Genomic DNA, 24,570 nt, shown 5'->3' with positions numbered 1-24,570 from the left:
AGTGCAAACTTGAGAAGCCCCATTGTGGGGCTTGGGGTTTTCCCTGGGGGAAGGGGATGAAAGTCTGGTGGTTTCCTGGCACCGGCTGGATACAGTGGTAGCTGCTTTGGCACTGCTGCTCTAGCAGGTGCTAAGAAGCATAGGACTGGGCTGTTAGTGAGCTCATAGCAAAAGCAAGATTTAAATTGGGAAAGTCTTGATTCACAGCTTGGCCATTACACCACATCAGCTATCAGATAACAGCACTTCTATAACGGAAGAATGTTCAACTTGGCATTCAGCCTCCAAAAGCTCTATCTGGAGAGAGGAACTGCATGTTGAGTCTCATTATTCGCGCGGGTTCAGTTTCCAGAGCTCATATGGATGGCAAAAATCGAATTAAAGCACATCCATTTAAAAAACAATGTCCCTTTCCTAGGCAATTTAAAAACAGCCTTGCTGAGCTTTGTGACGTAAGACAGAGTCATTAGGCAGACATCAATCAGTCTACCTCCTGGTGCTTAGAAAGGCTTCACTCTGAGGCAGCGACCCTTCCCTTCATCCAGAGCACAATGATTATCTTTCATTCACGGGCTCAGTAGGAAGTGGAGGGTTGCTTGCCTTGGAGTGAAGCTGCTCTAAGTGCCTGGAGAGAGAATGATTGATGGATTGTCAGCCAGCTGCTGACTCTTGCATTAACCAGGTTACTGTTAAACAACTTTTTTCCTTTAATTTAAAGGGCCCTTCTCATCATGCTGAGATAAAACCGCAGGTAAAAAAAATCCATGGATAATTAGGTTATACCTTTACCTCAATTGTGTAGTGCATTCCACCACTAGTACATAACAGAGACATGTCAGCTCATTTTCCTGATTGTCACCACCACTTATTCCTAAATCAATGCACCTTGGGTGATTTTGGCTCACAGTGTAAGTCTGCATGATTCTATTGCCATTCATATAGACCTACTGTGTGAGTTGGTGCTTCCCATTCATTGCTGAGAACAGCTTTGCACATGTGCAGTAGTGATGTGTGTACGATATTGCTTCCAATATTCCAGTCAATGGAAAAGCCCTTTCTTGTGGATGAGTTCCACATAAATAGGAGATCCTCTGGATTATTTTGTTATGGTATGGTGGGTCTTTCTTTACATCAAGGCCTTTTCTGCCTGGTTAATGTGGAAAACCTGCCTTGAAATGAACAGACAGTTGTTTTTTTCTGCTACACACCTTCTTAGGGTGCAAACCGAAGGTGCCCTTGGGCCAATGCAAGTCCCTTGAACTGGCCCAACGTTGCAGAAGTGCCATAAAGCACTTTTGTGCCAACATAAGTAGAGTTAGCACTTATGCTAACATTCGTGCGTCGGCCTCCCCATGCTGACCCAGGCGCTGGGTGAGTTTGCATCAGCCAAGCTCAGCTAGTGCAGGGGACTGGGGGGGGGGGCTATGGGGAGGTAGGCATTTCAGAGCAGGGAAGGGAAGGCGGTGGGTATTCCTGGGGGTGGAAGGCAGGGAGTGGGAGGAGGGGCCAGGATCCGGCACTTATCCGGCACTTCCCAGGTGGCCTGGGGCAGTCCTAAACTGCTGCATTTGCACTACCAATTTAGGTGGTGCAGATCCAAGTAGCCCTATTGGGGCTGCTGTGGCTCTTCCTGGAGTAAGGGGAAAAGTTTCCCCTTGACTTGGGCTGACCCACGAGCAGCCCAAAACTTGCACTGGATATAGTGCAGGTCCACTGTTGCAGCACAAGATAGGATTGGGTTGCCTGTAACTCAAGTGCAGGCTCCATCACTATTTTAGTGTTAGCATACTCCTAACATTTCTTAATAGCTTCAAATACTTGACCCTGCCTTAATGCCTGGTTTCACTGGAACTAAAATCTATTTCAGTTAGCAAATACTGAGATTAGGAGTTCCACCTTTGTTATCTGAGGCATAGTTACAAGGACATTCTGATACAGAAGAAAGGAATTATGGTAGTAGTCAAACAGAGCAAGTGTTAGGGAAGGAAGCCAAATTATTGCATAGAAACATTACGGAAAATAGGTGTTTGCTAAAATGAATGCAATTAAAATCTGGTTTCACAAGATGGCCTCTTTCTAGTGCCTAACCTCAATGACAGATGCCCTAGAATTATACTGGTTCTCGCTGCTGGAGCCATGTGCCACTGATGTTTCCCCTAGTGGGAGACATCCCACTGATGTTTCCCACTTTATATTTATATAAATATAAAGATGCTCAATTGACATGCTGTAGAAACCTGTGTGGCCCATTATGGCTTCTCACTGTATGTATGTGAATGTCACTTTGTGACATTCCAACCAGCAACAGGCTGCATATGCTACGGTCTGTCGCCAGTCACTGTTCCATCCCCCACCCAAGCCTTGCCTCTGGGGGCTTTTCTGAGTCCCACAGAGGCAGTGCATGACCACGCGCTGCCTTTGCAATGCTCAGAATGGCCTTTTCTGTCAAAAAGACAAAACTTCCGGTCAGGAAACCAGAAGTGCCTTTCCTTGCCTTATAAGGCATTTGGAGGCCCAGGGAAGCCAAATGCATTATAAGGCGAAAAAAGTCACTTCCAGTTTCCTTGGGGAAATCTTTTTGACTGAAAAGGCCATTCTGAGCCTCTGCGGGGCTCAGAAAAGCCCCTGGAGACTAGAGAAACACTGCTCCCCTCAGTTTCAGAGGCTTTCTTTAGCGTCAGGCATCACTAGCATGGAGAACGCATCCCTGTTGTTAAGTGATGCACACCTGTATGCCTCAGTATGTCTGATCTTGGAAGCTAAGCAGGGTCAGGCCTGGTTAGTACTTGGATGCGAGACTGCTTGGGAATACCGGGTGCTGTAGGCTTATACCATAGTCTTTCGAGACTGAAGGGACACATGTCTGCTCTACCATGGAAAAACTGGTGGAAGATGACTCTCAAACAAGCTTATTACCCTAGAACAGAGCTCTCCAGACTGCAGCCCACAGGCCAGATCCAGTGCCCTGCATAACCTCTTCCTGGCATGAACGGTGCTTACCATTCCACAGGGGAACCTCATGGTTGCAGTGATGCTCTCTCCTGAACTGTGCCCTGGCCTGACGTGTCTGCCTGCAAATCCAGGAGCAATGGCTGCTGGGGCGACTGGAAGCAGCAAGCTGGGGCTCAGTTTGGGAGAGAGCAGCACTGCAACCCTGAGGCTCCCCAGTGGAATGGTAAGCACCGTTCGCTCCCAAGAAGCATTTCCCAGTACGCAGTGGTCTCCACTTTGGAGACTACTCCTTTAGAAGGTCAATATCCTCCCTCACATTTTCATAGTCAGCCAACAGAGAAAAATGGGTCTATATGCTCCAAATATTTCTTTTGAATTAATATCTTGCCTTTCTTCTATCATAGCTCAAGGCAATATTTATGGGTTCCTTAGGTGGTTATCCATCCAATTACTGATAGACCTGCTTAGCTTCAGCAAGGTGCACCCTCAGGCCATACCCCAGGTATTACATTTCAAAGGAAGAGCAGGAGAGCATTATATATTATTTTATGATAATATGCGGGTGCTTTGAATATTGGGGAGGGGTGCCGTGGAACAGAATAGTTAACACTTCCACCCAGGAAGTTGTTATAACTCTGCAGAGAGAAACATACAGGTACTTTTATGGATCAGCATGTTTTTCCCTGCAAAGATAATAGAAGCTTGGGGTGGGGGAGGGGCAATTTAGGTCAGAGAACTACTAGGGAGAAACATTATCTCTTCAGTGCATTCCTCAATCTTCAAAGCAGATATGTGGGGCTGCTAATTAGTAAGTAATTGAAAGTCTGACCGTGCAGGAGATCTTGATCATGGATCTGTACATCATATGTTGTTTGACTCTTGTCCCACTAGCTTCAGTTGGAGGAGAGTTAAGCACATGTTTAAATATTTCCCAATGAAATCAGAGGGAGCACTGAAAGGGCCCAGATTTGTTTATTCTGTGTTTTTATTACCTAACCTCTTTATGAATAAAATACTGATAAATCAGGAGCTGATAGACTCAGAAACATGAATGAAAAGTTAGACAGACAGATAGCTAAGCATTACATAAAAAAACTACACACAAGCGCATAGATGAATGTCATCACAACACTCTCTCTGAGAGGAATTTGAGCACCCTTGCCTCATCTTATCGCCAACAAAATAAAATTGAAAATTATCTCACGTTATAAAAATGATGCGGCAGGATATAAGAAAGTTGACTGTTTTGCTCCTGCGTTGTCTTCCTATACAGAGTGTTTGACCCAGTTTCAGGAAAGAACTGTGCAACAAAAAATTTTATTTTGCTTTGGAGACTATGGTAGTAATCCCCAATGCACTAACCAAAAACTACCAAAAGAAGTCAAGGGGGCTTCTTCCAAGTAAAACTGTTTAGGATCTGACTGTAAGATTTATACTTTAACATTTTGCTAGTGGCATTATGTTCATGTAGTTAAATTTGTTGTAAGCTTTTAACAACAATTACATTTTTAAAAATGTAAAACCTGACTAGGTTTTCTTTCAGAACCTGAAAATTTCTTTCAGAAAAGCAATCAATGATGCTTCAATTCATGTGCACCTCAAGCAAGCACATAAACACTTCTGAAGTGGGTCCTGAGAGACTTTATGGTGTGTCTCAAAGGCAGCTATATGAGTTTAGTTTTCCTGAAATCAATAGGCTTAAAGTACACTAAAGTGGATGAAAATCAAGCCCCAATCAAGCAGCATCATTCCTTTCTATGAAATCCCACTGATTCCTTTATATTAAATTTTCATGAGCAATAATTTGAATGTTGTCAATCATAAACAGAGTTATAATTACTTCAATATTGGTATTCTATCTTTTGAATGGAGTACCATTATCCTACTAGATTAGAAATCAAAGAGTTGTACAGCACGGAAAATCTAGTTCAGCCATCTGCTGCAAGGCAAGCCCATCCATCCAAAATCCAGACCACAAGCAGAGAGCAAGAGTACTGCTGAAAGAGCCCTGCAGAGCAAATAGCTTGAGATGACTCATGCAAGTGAGCCAAGCCACAGGCTGCAAATGGGGAAAAGAAAACCCCAAACCCTTCCAAAGCCACTGCCAATCTGGCCTGGTGAAAATTCCTTTCCATTCCCAGATCTGGTGATTATTCAGGGCCATATTACATGACCCATTTTAATGCGTTTACTTATAATTTTTCAAGATGAAATCTAAAACTGTAGTGTGTGAGTGAAACAAACACAAAATTGGAAATGTGTGGATCATACCAGTACCCTAGTCGAAGAACCAGAATTGGTTCCACCTTCCAGTTGAATGTGCATCTGATGACAAACCCAGGTTTGCTGCTACATAATGTGTGTAATGGCTCTGGGACCTGATGGAGTACACATTCTGTTGTATCTTAGACTTGGGTTATACATTGTCTTAGGGAGCTGGAGAACCCATTATGTGACGGTTCTAATTTATGTAGCAAATACTGTAATATGTAACATTTGGGGGTGGAAAATGTGCCACTGGGATCAAACAACTGGTAGCCTGGGTCTTATTCCAGCTCTGGATCTTATTAAGATCAAGGAAAAAAGAGGGGAAATTTTAATCATGACTGGTATACATGTGAGTACAGGTGTGTGCCACTTAATGAAGACTGGGAAACATTCTCCTATCCCCAATTGTTATGCAATTAGGACATTAAGTGAACATTCAGTTCAATCTATTGCCATTGTTGTGTAAACAGACACTCCCTGCCAGACACTAGCTGGCTGCACAGGCTACTGGAGATAGATTGCCTCTTCTTTGGATTAAGAGCCTCTTTGGGAGCAATCCTAACCCCTTATGTCAGTGCTTTCCAGCACTGACCTAAGGGCAATGCAGCTCTGAGGGAAGGGAACAAACATTCCCTTATCTGAGGAGCCTCTGAGTGACACCCAACTGCAGGGTGCAGCACACGTCCCATTGGCACCGCTACGCCAGTGCTGGAAAGTACTGACATAAAGAGTTAGGATTGCACCCTTTGCCATGTAAACAGGCACTCTGCTGCAGGCTATGGGAGATGTGATTGCCTCATTAAGAGCATCTTTATTGTACTTTGACCACCATCATATATGTGGTCCATGGTTAAGTGAAGAATTGTTAAGCAGCACAAGCCTGTATATGGCAGTTTTGAAATGAAGTAGACACTGTTGAAAGAGCCCGTTTATGTGAAATAATGCCTTGGCTCAGCTTCTTGTGGTGAATATGCAGAGAGGATATTTTGATAACAGGTTCAGGACAACTGAGAACAAACTGATTCTTGCTTGAGTTATTGGTGAGGGATGTCAGGGCGGTCAACCATTGCACATGCAATACAGACAACCTCACTAGAGGCAGTCTAGCTCAGCTTTGTTGTGAAATATCTGGATGAACTACAACATCTACATGGGACCAAAACCCAGACAATAACTGAAAATACTTCATCTAGCTTTGGGACAATGGGGGGGGGGAGTAATGTGAAACTTTGGGGCACCCACTCAATGTGGGTTTCAATCTCATCCTTACCTGAGGTGTTCCCAGCCTCTCTATTAAGGGAACCAGGTGAAGTGGGGCATATTTGGCTTCGAGACGCTTCATGCGTACCTCCAAGCGTTCTCCTTCTGTTAAGCGAGCAGCAAACAGTGAAATGAGAAAGCAAAAAAAAAAGTCTAGCATTACAGAGTCACCTCCCAACCATTATCCAACTCTGGAACTGGTGTGACAGAACAAAAACAAGGTAATGCATCATGAAGAAAGTACCATGACTACAGCCGTGACACTAGAAGTCTCATAAACGGATCATGCTCTAAAAGCAGGGACTTGCTTTTGCTGATCAGGTTGTGACATTTTTGACCTGGATTCCTCAGTGGGGCCCAAGCGTAAACAGAGGTCAGCAAATGCTGACTAGCCCTGAAAATCTAAGCACGTTTCCCTGGAATGTATCGATCGCAAATCTATATCTACAACTGTATAGGCGTTACACATCTCTGGGAATGACTGGTTATCTGTTCACCTCTTCGCTCCTTACCTTTGATGTAGACCCTGGGCAAAATATTTTGGAAGGGAGCAGCATGCAGCAAATCACACACTTCTTCCTGGGACTGAGGCAGGAGGAAGAAAGATAAAAGGTGTTAAAAAAATTTCCCTATGGGATAGGTTATTCAGGTGTCTGAAGGTTTGGGAAGGGCATACTGAGATATCCGTTTGCCTCAAGAGGGCTATTCAAATACAGCCCCAATTTAGAACTGGAAGACAAAGCCTTTATTACCAAAGTAAGCTTAAAGATTATTTGCTTCTGTAAAAACTGGAGCTCAACAGTGGTTCTTTACCTCATCCAGTTACAGGATCTAAGGCAAGGCTGGATAAATAAATAGTTCAACTGGCTGTCCGGACCTTGGTACTGAGTTGTGTGGCACTCTGCCAATTTCAGACAAGTGCTTTCACTATTACTACAAGTTCCTTCTACTCTGTGTGACACAAATTACATCATGTACTGTCCAGGATTATGTGTCTGCACCAGTGTATCTTGGGTGGCTACAGACAACCATTTATTTACACACGGTAACCATGTGTAAACTGAGCAGGATGCCCATCCAATCCAAAATTGTAACCTGGCTCCCTAGACTCCTCTGTTTCTGACTCCTCAGATTCTATGCCTGGTCTTCTGCCCTGGAGGTATCAGGACCCCAGAACCCACCAGTCTAGTGAGAAGATTCTGAAGGAAGATGAGTTATCAAGCTTGTAATGTAGAAGGGGCAGTTCAGGTGTTTCAGAGATTGGTGGCCCAATCCTAACACCTTCCGCCAGCAACGCTGGTGAAGATTGCTTTGCAGTTGTCACAAACCAGCCTCCGCTGACACACAGTGCAGGCCCATCAGCAGGGAGACCACAGTGGCCTCCCGCATGCCGGTGGGCCCATGGACATCCACCAGAGCAGGTAAACCCACAAAGGGAGTTGGAAGGAAGCAAGGAGGAGGTTAAACAAGATGGGAGGAGGGTGAAACGGGAGGGGTGGGCAGAATAGAGTAGTGTAAGGGGCAGGGAGGAGGGTGGATCAAGTAAGCATGGGAGGGGGGGTAGGACTGGCAGTGGTGTACATCAAATCCCAATTCCTTTCCTGGGCCTGATCTACCTTCATGAAGCAATGAGGACTTGTGCCAGTTATCGAGCTGGGACAAGTACAAGTTGCCCTATAGTGGCTGCTATCTCCTTATTCCAAGGAGACCTCCAGTAGTTGAAAATCCCCCATGGGATGCAATGGAAGCTGTGGAAGCACTGCTATATTGCCTTGAGGAGAGGTAGGTAGGATTGAAGTTTTGGTCACCCATTATCTAAGGCAGTTCTATCCCCCCAGGGAGGCCTAAGAGAATACAGCTGAAAGTCATTCAATGGACTACTGTGCAAGACTTCAAGTCCTTAAGGACCAAACTACATATGGTGCTAAATGCATCAGCATGCAGTTACAGCCCCGTTTACTCTTCTGTAGCAATCACGCAGGGCTTCAAACTAAATAATATTTTTAAAAGCTGAAGATCTTCTATGTGGATCTCTTGCATCACATGTAGTTTGGCACTCCTTCTGATAGCTGGGACTTGAACTGGTTGTGTTATCTCCAAATGAGTGACTCCAGCTGAGGCCGCAAGCTCACTGTCTGGCTGGATTGCAACACTGATTGGAAACCAGTTGTCTGTATCATACTGGGAAGTGCTGAAACAGGAATATAGATTTTACAAACAACTGATTTTGCACTTGATTGTATGCACACTGTAAGTTTAAAAGCACTAAATGCTTGTCTTCAGTTCATCACTTTTCATTTCATGTATTTTCAGTTTGCCCATTGTTGAACTTTTGCAGATTTGCAATGCACAAGCACCCAGATCAGCATAGGAATAATGGAGAACAACAATGGACAAATGAGTAGATTCCAAAAAATTAGAGGGTGACTGCTTTCATATGCTTTCTTGATGCTTGAAATGATAAGCATAAATGCACCCAACATTACTAACGTATCTGGATTCTTCCTTCATCCCCTGGCCAATCTGTTTGCTCCTCATGGATCCTCTGCATCTAGAGAATCCGTGCAGAGCAAGTGTAATTTGGAAGGTAATGAAAAAGGAAAAAGAGTCTATGTGAACTGGCACAGGTTCATTCTCCTTCCTCCATGCCCCAAACAACTGCTTTGCCCTCTGACATCATCTGCACACAGAGGATCCCTGAGAACAAGCTCCTGCCTGCTCATGTGGCCTGCGATCAGCAAGCTAAGACAGACAACTTAGAGGATGGGAAGAAAAAGGCTCAACACGAGAAGCAAAGATGATGCTTTTGATATCTTCTGGGGCCTTCCCTAAGAAAAACAGCTGGTGCAGACACACCTAATGCTTTGCTACTTCAAGTGGATGTGACTTCTGGGGTAACTTTATAAGACATATCTAAAGTGTGAAAATCCTTCTCCACTACTGGCTTGTGGCTCACTCAATGGTAGATTAACAACAATGAAAAATGATGTGTCTGTTTGGAACCATGTTTCCAAACACAATTACTTGGAAGCAAACCTCACTTGCCAAATAGCAGTCTGACAACTTCAATGCAATTGTTTCTAAGTTCACAACAAAATCACTTTTGGGATTTTGAGTTCTTGGGTGAGATCTGGAGCTTTGTAGCTGTAACAGGTGCATGAGTTGAATGAATAATAAATGTCACATAATGTCATCTGTTTAGTTTACGCCACTCTGGTAAGGCATGCACCCTTAATGCTAACAGACGGGAAGGCCTACAGATGCCAGTGAGGAGAAATAAACAAATATATCAAAGTTTCAATCCTAGACATACTTCCTTGGAAGTAAATCCCAGCAAACCAGTGGAACTTACTTCCAAGCAATTGTGATTAGGATCCGATTGGAAGAGGCCTAAACCACACAATGAGAAGCAACTTGAAAACACATACAGATATTCAGAACTAATCCAAAACTGCAGACACACAAAGAGGCGAGACCTGGGAAGCAGTAATGCTGGAGGAGACTTGAGTAATGGTTGGCAGCAAATTTTGCATGAGTCTACAGGGCGGTACAGCAACAAAGTAAACCATGATGGCTGCAGGCTGCATGCAAAGAGGCAAAACACTGCAAAAGGAGGAGATGTCCATCTCTGTGTACATTAGGAATGCTGTGATCAATTCTCCAATATCCAGCCAAGCCAAATAGTTTAAAAAATATGTAAACAGTCTCTGATCCAAACCTCAGTCGTTTACAGAAAGTAATTTTATGAACATTTTAGAAGATGGGTGTTACTCATTTCAATATCACCTGTAATATTTATAAGTAGTGAACTATAGAGTAAGAAGTAAGCACTTCCTACTTTATAATAAAGATGCTAGATGATTTGGGGATATTTATCCAATCTCATCTTACTTCTAGAATGATAAACAGAAGGAAGGTTATCATTGCTGGTTATGGTAGGAGGTAGTCTGTGAGCACAAAAGCCTTCTTCCCTTTCTACAGAGGGCAAGGAGGCAGCCTTGCTCGCGCACACAAACCTTGTTTTATCACATGACAGCTTAGAGAACAATTATCTGGCTCTGCAGCATATCCTAAGCATCGGATTTAGTTAATAGACTAGTGAAATGATGCATAAATTTAATCCTTGAAAAAGGAAGTGTTTATAAAATCATACTAAAATTTGAATTACATTATGATGTTCAGGAAATCATGAATTCAGGTCTTTGTCAAAGACCAACCCACCAGGAGTAGGTTTTAGGTAAACCATTATTGATAAAACAACTAGTGACCTGAAATTCTGATTCGTTTTGTTCTTTGAAGCAGTGAAGGAGGAAAATGAACTCCTGTCAACTCAAAATGTTCTCCCCTGAGTCTCAGAGGATAAACAGGATCTCAGACAGGAAAAATTAATGAATCAACCCACAATACAGCTATACTCAGGAAGTGAAGTTGTATCACATTCAGTTCTACTGAGAATCCTTGTGGAAACGAGAATGAGAATCCTTGCAGAAAAATTCAAACCTGACAGAGAGATTAGATAAGCTTGTTACACATACAATCAATATGGTTTCTGTTGATCATCCTTCCCAGAATACCACAGGCTCATCTATTTGTTTCCTCTCCATAAGATTGACTGCCCTTACCTCCATGCTGCCATTGGCATCTTTTCCTATGACAAGATCATATCAGCTCTCAAAAACACTAGTGATGTGTCATTACTACGAGCAGCAATTAAGTGCGTTAAGCATTCAGGAAGAGGGTAAAGGGGATGTGCACATTCAAGCACAGGGCTGACATTACGCAGAAAAGAAGGACCGACATAACCACAGTGGGAGAATTCACCTCTGGGAGAGCTAGGATACCTTCAAGTATTCTAGGTAAACATTTCTTTCATCATATAGATGAAGGTGGGAACTACCAGAAGGACTAGACTAGAGGCATATCGAAACTGCAGCTTCCTACAGCCTTGGATTTGTGTTTGTGTGCTAAACCAGATGTGTAGGAAGAAGGACAGTGTGGGTACTCTGAAATATCAGGTACTGCTTTTGCAGGTTTAAATGCCAATGTCATGCAAAATACACAATCTGCACTGATTCCACTGTTGCTGCCACACCTGAAGTGACATGACTAGAGATAAGCAAGGAATCAACAAGGGATGAGGTTACAGGTACACAAAGACTGCTGGGATTGGATCCACAAAGGATGCATGTCCATCCTGCATAAACACCACCATGCAAATAAGCCTCAGATCTCCATGCATCATGGTATCCTCACGCTGTCTGTATATAAAGCACTTCAATCCAATAAGCAAATCTCATCATAAATTTCTGTTACTTCGTCCAAACCAGATTCAGAATACACAGTCCTTCTGGATTTGGAACCAATCTATAATCCACACCACTTTCAAATTAATATAATTCCAACATGCAGCAATCTTTAGATTCTGCTTTGGTGGTTACTGCCTGAAGTCTGTTACCATTCACAGTACCTTACAGCTTCTGCTGATTTGTTTTCATCATCCGTATTTAAATGGTACCGCCCTTGTTAGATCTGTTACATTAAATCTTATGGAACTGGGATATCTCATTTGCTCTGTTGAGTATTTATTTATTTAAAATATATTAAACCCACCAATTTTCAAAAGAATTTGTTTTTACTCACCAGGGCCTGCTCTATGAGAAGACAGAAAAGAATGGCATTACCCACTTCCCTCAGACTCTGGAATACATCAGTCTTTAGTTCTGCATACTCAATTATGTCCTTTAGCTGGTGATGGAAAAACTCCAAGATTCCTTCAAAGAAGCAAGAAAGAGGGAAGAATCAAGAACGGATATGACAGAAAAGAAGGATACCATCCAAGAAAAACAAGTTGTCATGGATGCCTTTGCAACTAGCTGTGATCCTGCAAAGCTGCTTCATAGTGTCTAGTAGTGGAGGACAGGCTCCTTGATTGGGTTTTATCATTGCTATAGTAAGGGCAGAAAGTGGAAGACACAGGTTCATTAGTAGGGCTGGTGAGTTCAACTAGGTTCCATTCAACATCAACTGGTGCCAGCTACTCCCTGACAAAAGAAACCCTACCAGAACTAGGTTTCCACAACTACAGCCAATACAGCCCCCAAAGCTATGACTGAGTGTCATAGCCCATCAAGATCAGCAAAGTGGCAGGCAAGGGCTTGAAAACACAAGGCAGCCTTTAGTCCTGGCATTGCTCTGAGACATAATAAATATATGAAATGAGAAAAGCCCAAAGAGTAGCTTATGCAGGGACCAGACTCTAGGCTGCCGCTCTGCAAGTGGTAGTGGACTTGTGGGAAAAAAAACAGGCATTTTCAACCCTGGCTCTGTGTTTGACGACTTGGAACTTGAGGGTTGGGGCAAAGACCTCATAACCAGGTGGGACTATATCTGACACCTCAGCCCAAGAAGCAGAATCTGCCCAATTCACAGTGGAACAGTCTCCTTAATGAGTACCCAAGCCTCAGGAGCAAAGTCCAGGAGTCCTAGTGGGATTATCTCCTTGATTTGTGTTACTCAAAACAATGGCCTTGCTGGATCAGATCCCAGGATGGGGTGTGGGACTGGCAGTGGGTCCCTAGTCTCATATTTTATTTATTGGTGTCATGGCCCCCCAAAATGTTGAAGACCACTGCCTTAAGAAAAAAGGTTGGATAAACATATCACACATAAATATGGATGCTCACAAATGAAGAGTTTGCATTTATAGATCTCTCATGATGCAATCCAAGTACAAACCTGGAGATCCATACTCGTGTCTTGGCAGGCGGCATATCTTCGGCATCACTTCTATCAAGGTCTTCACATACTGAAGGATGGTTCCTTGCAACTATCAAAAGCAGTGGAAGAAAAAGTCAGAGAGACACTTTGCTGCTTTCAAAGCGCAGTGGGAAGTGCTCACTGGGAAGCATTTTTGCTTTCTTACTTTTAACAAATAGATTCATCCCACCTACAGATATGTTCCTCAAAATAGTGGCATTTTGATACTTTAGGGATCTGAGGTTCTGATCAAAGCCTCAGGAAACCTTAGGGCCTGCAATCCTGCAGGCAGGGCTAGGAATAAATCAAATAATTCTCAGCTTCTTCACCAAATTACAGTTCCCAAGGTTCTCTGGGTTAAGTCATGTCAGTTAAGCGGACATAAAAGTTATATACATTTTTAACTGCAGATAGATCCAGGATTTGTATTCTTTGTGCTTAATTTTGATCTCATAAGCAGAGTCCAGAATGGAACATTTTCAAGGGACATACTTCACTAACCAAAAATAAGCATCCAAATATAAAAAACAACAGTCTAATTCTATGCATGTTTGCTTAGAGGTAAGCCCCATTTATTTCAATGGGACTGATTTACAGGTAAGTGCGTAGAGCATTGCAGCCTAAATGCGTATTCTACAATGGTATCATTTTTTAAAGTCACGTTCCAAGCTCAGATTTGTTTAATTTCCTGGCCTGAACCTCAATCCCCAACTTCAGATGACACCATTACCAGGCTCTTGACGATCTTCAGTAATTCCTCCATTACCACAGCAATCCCTTGGTATCCAAGGAGCCGGCAGATTGTCTTAAAATGAGGAGGCCCCACAAAGTTCCGATATGAGCTATAGATGTGACTGTAGGCAATGTTGAGTGGCTGGGGAAAACAGGAAAAAAGTCAGTGGGACAAAATGTCTTCGAATTAGTACACTAACCATAGTAAAAAAGAATTAGAATATTTTGTTACAGTTTCCACTTGCTTTTCTTAGAGCCAATCCTATTGGGCTTCAATGCTGGTGGAACGAGCATTCCACCAGCATTAACAGCTTTACAGCAATCGTGAATTTTGGAAACATGCAGATTGTCAGTGCGCGTAGGGCCCAATCCTATGCAATGCGCTCCGGCCAAGCGCAAGCATGCACTATCGCAAACGTGCCATAAGGCATGCCTGTGGCAGTCAGTGCTGGTTCAGCAGGAGCCCGTTGTGGGCCAGCACCAGTCAAAGTCCGGCTGGACACCAATGGGTAGGTCGAGGCAGGGAGGGAGGCATTCCAGGGTGGGGGAAAGGCATCAGTTAAATAGCCTTGGGAAACCGGAAGTGACATTTTTTGCGCTTATAACTGCGGTTTTCAAAATCTCAGGGAGTTTGAAACCCTCAGTAAGTCTTGGCGGGGGGGGGAGGCAGCAGCGCGATCCCCAGGATCGCGCTGCTCAGGGGGGCTGCAGGGGCTTGGGTACACTTGCCCAAGCCACCTGCAGCCTCCCAGGGGGTGTGGGGAGCCCTGCAGAAAGTGAAAGCGGAGCGATCGCACCCCACTCCGCTAAGCTGGAAGCGGAGCGCGATCTCTCCACTCTCACTTTCCTTGAACTGGAAAGCCCTGCAAGCGCTCGTGCCCGGCTCCCCGCACCCAGGGATGGCTGCTGCAGGGATTGGAGGGCGCACCCTGCAGCCCCATCAGAAGGGAAAGAGGAGAGATCGTGCTGTGCTTCCTATTTAGTGGAGCGGGGTGCGATCGCTCTGCTTTCACTTTCCCTGACCTGGGGAGCCCTGCCGAAGGTCGCGCAGGGCTCCCCTCACCCCTGGGAGGCTGCAGGAGGCTTGGGCAAATGTACCCAAGCCCCTGCAGCCCCCCTGAGTGGCGCAATCCTGGGGATCACGCTGCTGCCTCCTCCCTGCCTCCTGGCTTTCCCTTAAGGGGAAAGTAACCAGGACCCTCAGGCTGGGGCGTTGCAACACCCCAGTTTGAATACCACTGCCTTATAAGCTCCCTCCAGGGGATTTCCCAGGCTTAAGAAACTGCAAGTCATGTATTTTTGCACTCCAATGACATTCTGAAGCCTGTAGGCTTCAGAAAACCCTTCAGAGGTGACCAGAGCTACTCCAGTTGGCTTCAGAGGGTTAAAAGTGCCAAAACTACGAATTTCATTATCCACGGTTCTTGGTATCCACAGGGGATCCGAGAACAGATCCCTCGCAAATGCTGAAGCACCAGCTGTATAAGATTGCCACTTTTGCTATGGGGAAGAAGAAGCTGGTGTGGGCGGGAAATATATCATTCAAAGGATTATAACATGAAAAAGAAATAATTCAGGGAATGATAGGGAATGATGGGGTATTAACCATGTATCATGATGACAAAAGAAAAGCCTTAATCTTAGAAGAAGAAAATCTTTTAAAATCCTGCTTAAAAGAAGAAAATCATGAAAAATAAAATTCCATTTTAATAATTATCATGCAGAAGACAGTAATGACCTGTAAGACTGAGGGCACAATCCTAACCAGGTTACTCAGAAGTAAGCCCAATTTTGTTTAATGGAGAAAGTATGGGTAGGACTGCAGCCTGATTAAAATAATTTCAAATAAATCACACTTCCTGTATATACTAACATTCAGTGGGGGCTCTGGGCATACCAACTGCAAGAAGAGGCAGGTGGCTCACAACTGAGTTGCACCAGTCTTTTGTTTAGGTATGAATAATGTGTCACTTGCGTTTTCTAAAATTAATATCTGAAATTGCTCAAAATTTCAAGGACATGGAGAGGCGTTGTTTAAACCTGCGGTTTTCAAACTCACAGGGAGTTTGAATCCCGCAGTAAGTCTTTCCGGGGGCGGGGGGAGGCAGCAGCGCGATCCCCAGGATCGTGCCGCACAAGGGGGCCGCAGGAGCTTGGTGCACTTGCCCAAGCCCCCTGCAGCCCCCCGGAGGTGCGGGGAGACCTGCGCGACCTTCGGCAGGGCTCCCCAGGTCAGGGAAGGTGACAGTGGGGCGATCATGCCACGCTCCGCTAAACCGGAAGCGGTGCGCAATCGCTCCATGTTCCCTTTAGACCGGGCTGCAGGGACTGGGGTGCATCCTTCAGTTCCTGCAGCAGCCGTTCCTGGTTGCGGGGAGCCGGGCGCGAGCGCCTGCAGGGCTCCCCAGGTCAAGGAAAGTGAGAGTAGGGCAATTGCACTCCGCCTCCACAAAACAGGTTCACGTGTACAGTGTGTACTGTAAAAAACGGTACTTAAAAGGTATGCACTTGATTTTAAGGTGAGAAAGAGTTATATCTTCTAACACCGTCTGATTGGGAAAGTGCAAGGTGATCTGTCTAAACTGTACAGGATGATCCATACCTTACATTCCAATATGATGTACATTTAAATAAAGCTTTAGGCAAACTGTAACTAATTATAACTGCATAGTTATGCAAAATAAACAAAAACAAATCTCCTTTCAAAGAGGAAATGCTTTTGCACCAACGATGCAGCCATTGTTGGCTCAACAGGATACTTAGGAAGAGAACAGACTGGTTTGCAAAATTGCCAGGCATTGCCAGGAAAGAAGTAGGGCAAGGCATCCAAAATGGGAAACTGAGTCAAGGGCTAGACTGACAGCACAATCCTATTGGCACCTAGTGCCACTTGAACAAGTGGTCTGGCGGTACTAGATACTGTCCAGCTGTCGCAAAAGATTATGGCTGATGAGCAGCCTTTGGCTCTTCTGCTTTATGACTCTCTTTGTTTGCAGCGGTTTCCAACAATGCCACTGACAATAGAGAGAATATAACAACAATCATTACAACGGCAACCCAGAAGAAGCAGCAAGCTCCCCTCTGGTATCTCTGAATAGTGGGAGATACCAGATGAATAGTGGAGTAGGAGTGTCCAGGACAGCAACACTATTTAGGAATTCTGATACTGCACAGGAATCCATATATGATCTCTCAATGCTTTTTTCCATAAAAAAAATATGGATGACAAAAGAGTTATTTTATCACAGTTTGGGGTGGAGTAACTGAATACTGGAGTAAAGGAAAAAATGCTTAAGTACTTTGCATCAGCACTGCTACTTCCATAATACTCAGTGATCATATGCAGGTGTTTTGTCAATGCTACTTATTTAACTGTGTCCTATATGAAGCCTGTCATAGAAAAGCCAGTTAAGATATAAAGATTTTTTAAAAATTCAATTTATGGAAGAGCAATTATTCCCATTATTACGACTCAACTGCAGCTCAAATATATTCAACAGGGAATTCATTTATTCATTCAGCTTTCTGGTTTTACTCTAATCAAGAAGCAGGTAACAACACTTTCAAATTAGGTGAATAAAATGTACCAAACAGCTAAAGTGATATATTTTGCTGAATCACTTTCTGTTGGAGTGTGAGAATCCTGAGCTACACAAACTCTTCATTGTAAAAAAATGGAAAGGTAGGGAAGGACTGATCTATTCACGGAGGCCCCCAAGTGGCAAAAGCTGCAAACAGCACCCAAGTGGCAGTTTCACCATACTGCAGGTATAAAGTGGAGAACAGTTTCTGCACTGATTTTCCACTCTGTGCTAGGAGTCTGAACAGGTCCAGATGAACCTGAAGATTATTGATAGTGTGGGTAGAGAATTTCTGTACAATGAAAAAGATTAATGTAGTAAGGTGTCACTACACATTATTTTTAAGCCATTTCTGCCCAAGTTGCAAAAGGGATCAAATTGTGTACACCTGTGATTTGGACAGAAATGGGTTATCTGGTTTCCGCCTAAGCGCACAATCCTAACCCCTTATGTCAGTGCTTTCCAGCACTGGCATAGCAGTGCCAATGGGATGTGTGCTGAATCTTGCAGTTGGTTGTCACTCACGGAGGCCTCCTCAAAGTAAGGGAATGTTTGTTTCCTTACCTCAGACCTGCATTGCCCTTATGTCCGTGCTGGAAAGCACGGACATAAGGGGTTAGGAATGCGCCCTAAGTGTTGTAGATCTAATACCTGGCTAACACACAGGACAAAACAGGACCAGCTTTAAATCAATTGGACAAATTGCTCCCATTTGTGTCCCACACCTAAGGGCTCCCCCTGTACTAGGGTAATCTAGTCTTGTATGCAATTTTATATTAAAATGTCTTAGATCCATTTGGACCATTAACTCACACGCACTTTTTAAGTGCACATTTTGATTATATTTATATGGTAGAATGGAAAGCAAAGTCTATAATAAATTTTATTTATATCTCTAAGATTTACAAACCTTGACTGTGAACCTGGGGCCCCACAAAAAATGTTTTTTGTTTTTTATAAGGGATGGATAGGATTGGGCTCTTATTTTGATAATCAACCTTTATTTTACAGTCATGTAACTTGTGATGCATGATCTCATTGTACAATGCATTCTCAAACAAATTCCTTTCAGCCTGAAATACAGATTGTTTTCTTGACTTACCTTAGAGCCATAAAGATAATATGGCTGGACATTAGCTGGTTTGTCTCTCTGAGGTTCTTGTGTGAAAGGAATTGCTGTGCGTACAAACCTTGTGTGTACAAAAGAGAGATAGAAATGGATTCATTCCCTTATTCTAAAGCAGCTGTGCCATGTTTATTAAGCATATGAACGCACCAATTTTCTTTCAAACTAAAACAATATTTTCCTCATTTTTTTATCATTTTTAAGCATATTAGCAAAAAAAAAACCTTTTATTGCCCAGTATTTTTAACAAAAAGAAATTATTAGCATTTTCAGGATTTGTTCTAACAAATATGACTGAAAAATATACCACATATACTCATGTATAAGTCAAAAAATTTAAGCCTTAAAATTGACTAAGAAAACATGGGTCAACTTATACATGGTTCAATATGGTCAAAAAGCTTCTAAGAATAGCTGCTTGGTGAGGTGGAGGGGTGTGTGTGACCAGGCTGAGAAGTAGGACACAGGAATGGCTAAGAAAACATTTTACTTACTTACCAGTAATTGTTATAAGGCAGTAACAGAAAGCAAACGAAAAAACTGAGCCCTTTTACCTGGTTCTGAAGCAGCACAGATAAACAGGAAGAGAGCTGAAGGTGCTTTATGGGAATGGTACTGTTTATGGGCTGCTGCTATGGAAGTAATGTACTGCATTCCTCAAAAAGCGTACAGTTCCAATACGCGTCTTCATCTCACGTCCTTCCTGTCTGAAGAACAGCTGCATTTCTGTGCTGCATCAGAATAAGGTATAATGGCTTTCTTTTTGTTTGCTTTCTGTTGCTGTCTCCACAATCACTGTTGAGTAGTTTTCAAAGAATTTCATACACACCTACATTTAACCTTCGATTTATCCATGGATCATAGCAAATTCTGTGATTCTTGACTTAAAACATGCCCTTGACTTATCCATGAGATAGACTTCTGCACAAGTATATAGGTTTAGTATTTTGTCATAACTGGATTTTCGCTACATTCTTCAAAAATTACTCCAACAGTCCAATCTTATCAGGTTAATCAGTTGTTGGAACAAGCATTTCACCAGTGAAGATGAAATCTTGGTTTAGATCAAACTAAAAGGGATAAATCTACAAAGCTTTTATGGCATCAGTGACCTATGTCCAGTCTCCACTAGGTCCTGAAAACACACCACTTTTGAAGTCTTTTTTTCTTACCTGTTAGTAGATCCATTATAGCAGTAATTTGGTAAAAAGTCAAAGTTTAGCTCCCAGAAGACATGCAGGGTGATGCGCCCGTATGGAGCTGAGACATTGTGATTTGCTTCTCGGAACATGGCATCGAAACTGTCCAGGGTCATGTGCTTGCACAGGAGTCTGTGTGTCAGGCGGTTTATCTCCAAAAGCCACTCGAGCTCCTGCACCCAGAGAAAGCAGCAGAAAGAAGACATTGTGTGTTATCAAGATCACAACACAAAGGTTTGAATGCCCTCTGGGGAGATAAAACGGGGTAGAAATTTAATAAATTTAGTAAATAAAGGTCTCATTACATCAAGAAAGGACATCAGTTATAGGACATCAGAACATGAGTATCTGTACACTGCCTTTGCTCTAAAGTCAAGATGAGTGGCATTTGAACTTGAAGAGGAGAGTGTCATATCATTTCTATACCTACAGGAGGTGTAAACAAAAAACTCCTTTGTGACTCAATCTTTCCAGAATATCACCTTTTACATCAGAAAAGTGGAATTTGGTATTTTTAGACTATTTGACTCCAGACATTCCCCTAAGAAGGTGGTGACTGACAACATCATACACTTAACAACAGCATAATAATATACCTGGCATTTACTAAATATTTTACTGTGTTCACATACCTTATCTCAGCAATACCACATCTTATCCCTTACTGTCCTTATTATTATACCATATTGCGGTGAAGCAGAGATTGCAAAATGGTAACCTTGCTAGGACCATCTAGTGAGTTCCTGGAAGCTTCTAAAACAGACTGAGCTTTTAAAACACATTGCTCAATTTTATGAGTGTTTACTTGGAAGAAAGTTCCACAAAGTTCAATGGGGCTTACTCTCAAGTAAATGTACGAAGGCGTGTAGCCTCATTCATTATGCTACCTTAGTTCTAAGCTGAAAATATCTTGTGACAGGCAGCCCAATCCTGAGCTGCCCAGCACGCAGGGCTACCGCAGCGCCATCCTGATCCCTCACTCAGCTGGATCCTGAGTGCACCAGGCAGCTACCACTGGCTCTTCAGGGGAAGAAGACTTTCATCCGCTTCTCCTGGGTAAGGGAAGGAGGACTGCAATGGGGCTACTCAATTCTGCAGCGGTTCTTTGGCCAGCACAGAATCAAGGAGTCCTGTGTCGGGCTGTGTGGTCCAACATAGGGCTCTGGATCTGGCGGGTCCTGCCCCCTCCCTCTCCCACCTTGGCTTTCCCCCACACTCTGCCTGCCCCGTAACACCTCCCACCACACCTCCATTCCTCTCTCTGCTGTCCAGCAGTTCAGGCGAGCACCAGGCGATGGAATGTGGGCCTAGTGCTGGAGCTGGCCCAGTGCGCACTCATGCTGGGCTAGCCCTGGCACTGGGCCCGTGGTAATGCTTGCAAACGTGACTTATGGCACAGTGTTTGCCTGCGATGAGCCGGCACGTAAAGAACAGGATCAGGTCCTGAATTGTCTGAAAACACTGTGTTGTAATTATTTAGGCTTCATATTTGCAAACAAGAGAACCAAAAGAAAAAAAAAATCTATTTTATGGTGAATGTTCCAGATATGAAGACTGTTAACAATCACTAGGAAATGCAGCAATTTGTCTTCCATCTGGAAACAGACCAGTGCATGTGAACAATTTACCCGATGTTTATTGTTTAATGGTATATGTAGGACCATCAACATTCCCTTGCAATTATCAACTATAACATATACACGAGCAGAACTAAATCTCTAGGAAATGAGCAAACTAGCAATAACTCATCTTCAAAGGAAAGTTGGGTAGAAGAGAAAAAATATGTACATTGTCAGAGGTGCAATAATCATGCAGCAAGCAGTACTCCCATCTACCCTGTTTTTCTGCTCTTTAAGGCACACTTACCACAATGGATGTCAGATCCTCGCTCTCAAAGCGGCTAATGGCCTGATCTAGTGATTTGTACATTGCTGCTGAGATACGCTGGGTGATAAGCCTATTTAGATCAATTGACCTGCCCAGCAGCTGTGGAAGACATAAGAAACAGACATAAATGAGAAGAAAATTTAAAACTGAGCATAAGCCCCACAACAAAATGTATTTATTTTTAAAAACAGCTAGACTGCCTTTCAGTCCCAATAAAGTGGCCATGAGGGCAGTCTACTATAATTAAAAGTGATCTTAAAACAATGGAAACAACCATGCAACAACTAAATGATCATAACAGAGGCAACCAGACAAGAGACAAACTCAGATAAAATTAAGGGAAAGCTAACTGGAACAGAGAAAAAGCTGGAGGAGACCTCCATGACTGCCCCCCCGCAAAGGATACAACATACACTCTAGTGGAGTGGCTGCATCGGCGGAGAGTGATTTGGCTAGGAGTGGGCTGTCAATTTATGTGTCCAACATTTTTTCATTTACGTTGCCTCACGTATAGGGATAACCACCAGCACACCTTTTGCTGGTGTGTTTATCTGAGGTGTGCTATCAGAGATTATTAATGCTTTCACACACACCTTTATACTTGGCACCCACAGATTTGAGCATCTAAAATAAATATGGGCATCCACCCTAACTGGAAAGATCATAGAAAAGACTGGGAATTGTGTTGAGATCAACAAAAGTTGTACCTGGACATGCCTCTGTTTGAGCAACGTCTCATAGCGGTTTGATGGTGGGTATGGGATAATTACTCCATAATTCTTACATTCAGCCCGGAAACGTTTATCCAGTAAAACGCTGTAATTTGAAAATATCAATATGTTTCCACGAATGCCTACTGACGAGACAAGTTTATTTATTTTTTAATCAACAAGATTTTACATAAGGGGATACCTGAAGACAATGCATGTTGATCTAGGCTACTTCTAACCTTGCTTTCTGACCCTAACCCATGCAGAATCAATACAGCATTCCATCCTTCCCTCTTGCAGGCAACTTATGAGATCTGTTTTGTTCCAACTATTAGTTCCACGCTAACTGTGATCACAACCCAGTTTCCCTGCTGGGACATGCAGGCACGTTGCATGTGCTTGTCATCTCCTCATTCTCCTCTGGGGGAGAGGGCAACTGTATCTTCAGGGGAGGCTTGGATGGCCATGGGAAAGTACGTAGCAGTAGACAAGGTGCTCAGTAGACAAATCCAGATCAAGTAGACAGTCCAGATCGGCTTAGCATTTATTGGACAATGGATACCACAACAGAAAAAGGTTGAGCCTTTGGATCTCTGAGAAAGCCTTGAAGCCAAGGGTCAGGTGGAAGCACTCTGCCTTGGGTGTAGTCTGGGAAAAGGCCTTTGGGGGTATCAAAGAACCCAAGACACCTGCTGGCACACAGTCATCCCCAGAACTTGTGACAGGTGAGGTTGACTGCACTTTCAGGACCATTCCTTGGCCCACCCCAAGCTAAGAGATGGCCCTGATGAGCAGCTCCTGCTAACACCCCTGGGTATGACTTCTCCTCAATGCCAGGCATCACTTAGCCCAGTTCTGGTCCTCCAGCTAGTCTATCTCTGCACTTCAGTCCCAATTCTCCTTTCTCCAATTCCCTTAGCCCTTTCTGTTCATCTTCTCTCTCTTCCATCCTCATAAAGAGGCATGAACACAATTTTAATTTCCTCTCTCTCCTTGAAGCAATCCATGCCCCATCCCACCTACTTCCAGAAAGTCCTCCAACCAACAAATGAGGTTTTGGGGGAATGTTAGCTGGCTACAGAGGAGAGACAGGGAAGATCCCTTGTCTGAGCAGTGTTCCAATCCTGCAAGTACAGATCCAATCCATTCTCCTCCTCATTTTCCAGCAGTACCTACTATGGTCTCACCCAATTCACAAACCAGATCTATCTGGTCAAGAATTAGCTCCTCCTCATAAAACCATTCAGCATCTGATGCAACAATTATAAGTTAGACAAAAGCATCAAGTTTTGAGCAAAAAAACTAACAGAAGTTTCATACCTGCCAGCCATTGCTTTATAATAGGCAAAGATTTGGTCTGCCAGTTTATACACAAATTGATCAAAACACAAGTTCACCTAACAGAAGAAGGGCAAAAGAAACAAGGTTTAGAACAAATATGCATAAACATGGATAACTGTTTACGAAATTCCCCAAAGCGATACAGAAACTAAAAAAGAAAAGAAACTCACTTCGGCTTCAATTTCATCATAGAGAAACTGCTTCTTAAACTTGGTCAAAGCATAATATGCACTATCATTGTAAAGGTCCAATGGATAGAGCACATACCTGCAATGAAGGAAACAGGTAACTTCAAGCATTGTCTCCATCTCAAGGTTCTCAGCACTTTAGAGGTCAATGTAAGACAGCACTTCCAGGGTGAAATTTCTAAGTATTTCTTGCCATGCAACACTTCTGGTGCTTTCTATTACATGTATTTGTAGAAAGGGATATCAATTCTGTTTCCCCGCTTACCTACAGACATGTCCTCTCTGGAACCCTCTGTTCTGGTTTAAGGGGCTCAGGACTCTTTGTTGTTTTGGTATCTCTACGGGCAGTTTTCATTGATTGTATGTGTTTTTTTGACACATTCAATCTGTACAAACCATATGCATATATGGTGGCTCTCCCCATACAATCTGCATATCATAATGCAGATACTGACTGACAATTCAATATGTGCTGTATGACCCAATGAGTAGTACCAACACGAGAACGCTGCTTTGTTAAAACAAGAAACACCGATGTTCCCAGCACTACTAAACAAAAATCTAAGGTAA

General features: G+C 43.3%; 1 protein-coding gene across 8 annotated transcripts in view; it reads right to left on the bottom strand.

The window, feature by feature from the left end:
• The window catches only part of CYFIP2 (cytoplasmic FMR1 interacting protein 2), a 64,894-nt gene that overhangs the window by 7,516 nt on the left and 32,808 nt on the right, over positions 1-24,570 (bottom strand). For all 8 annotated transcript variants that reach the window (XM_066613490.1, XM_066613491.1, XM_066613496.1 and 5 more), the window contains 11 exons: positions 23,983-24,079; positions 23,792-23,868; positions 22,469-22,577; positions 21,741-21,860; positions 19,848-20,047; positions 18,652-18,739; positions 13,967-14,110; positions 13,216-13,306; positions 12,121-12,251; positions 6,993-7,065; positions 6,491-6,585 (listed from right to left, as the gene is read on the bottom strand). In XM_066613490.1, coding sequence (XP_066469587.1) covers positions 6,491-6,585; positions 6,993-7,065; positions 12,121-12,251; positions 13,216-13,306; positions 13,967-14,110; positions 18,652-18,739; positions 19,848-20,047; positions 21,741-21,860; positions 22,469-22,577; positions 23,792-23,868; positions 23,983-24,079 — 1,225 coding nt within the window. The remainder of the gene's footprint in view (positions 1-6,490; positions 6,586-6,992; positions 7,066-12,120; positions 12,252-13,215; positions 13,307-13,966; positions 14,111-18,651; positions 18,740-19,847; positions 20,048-21,740; positions 21,861-22,468; positions 22,578-23,791; positions 23,869-23,982; positions 24,080-24,570) is intronic.

Source organism: Tiliqua scincoides, chromosome 2, assembly GCF_035046505.1.
Source record: "Tiliqua scincoides isolate rTilSci1 chromosome 2, rTilSci1.hap2, whole genome shotgun sequence".
Taxonomy (NCBI): Eukaryota; Metazoa; Chordata; class Lepidosauria; order Squamata; family Scincidae; genus Tiliqua; species Tiliqua scincoides.
The sequence above is the reverse complement of the archived record's forward strand: the minus strand, read 5'-3'. Positions and strand labels throughout refer to the sequence as shown.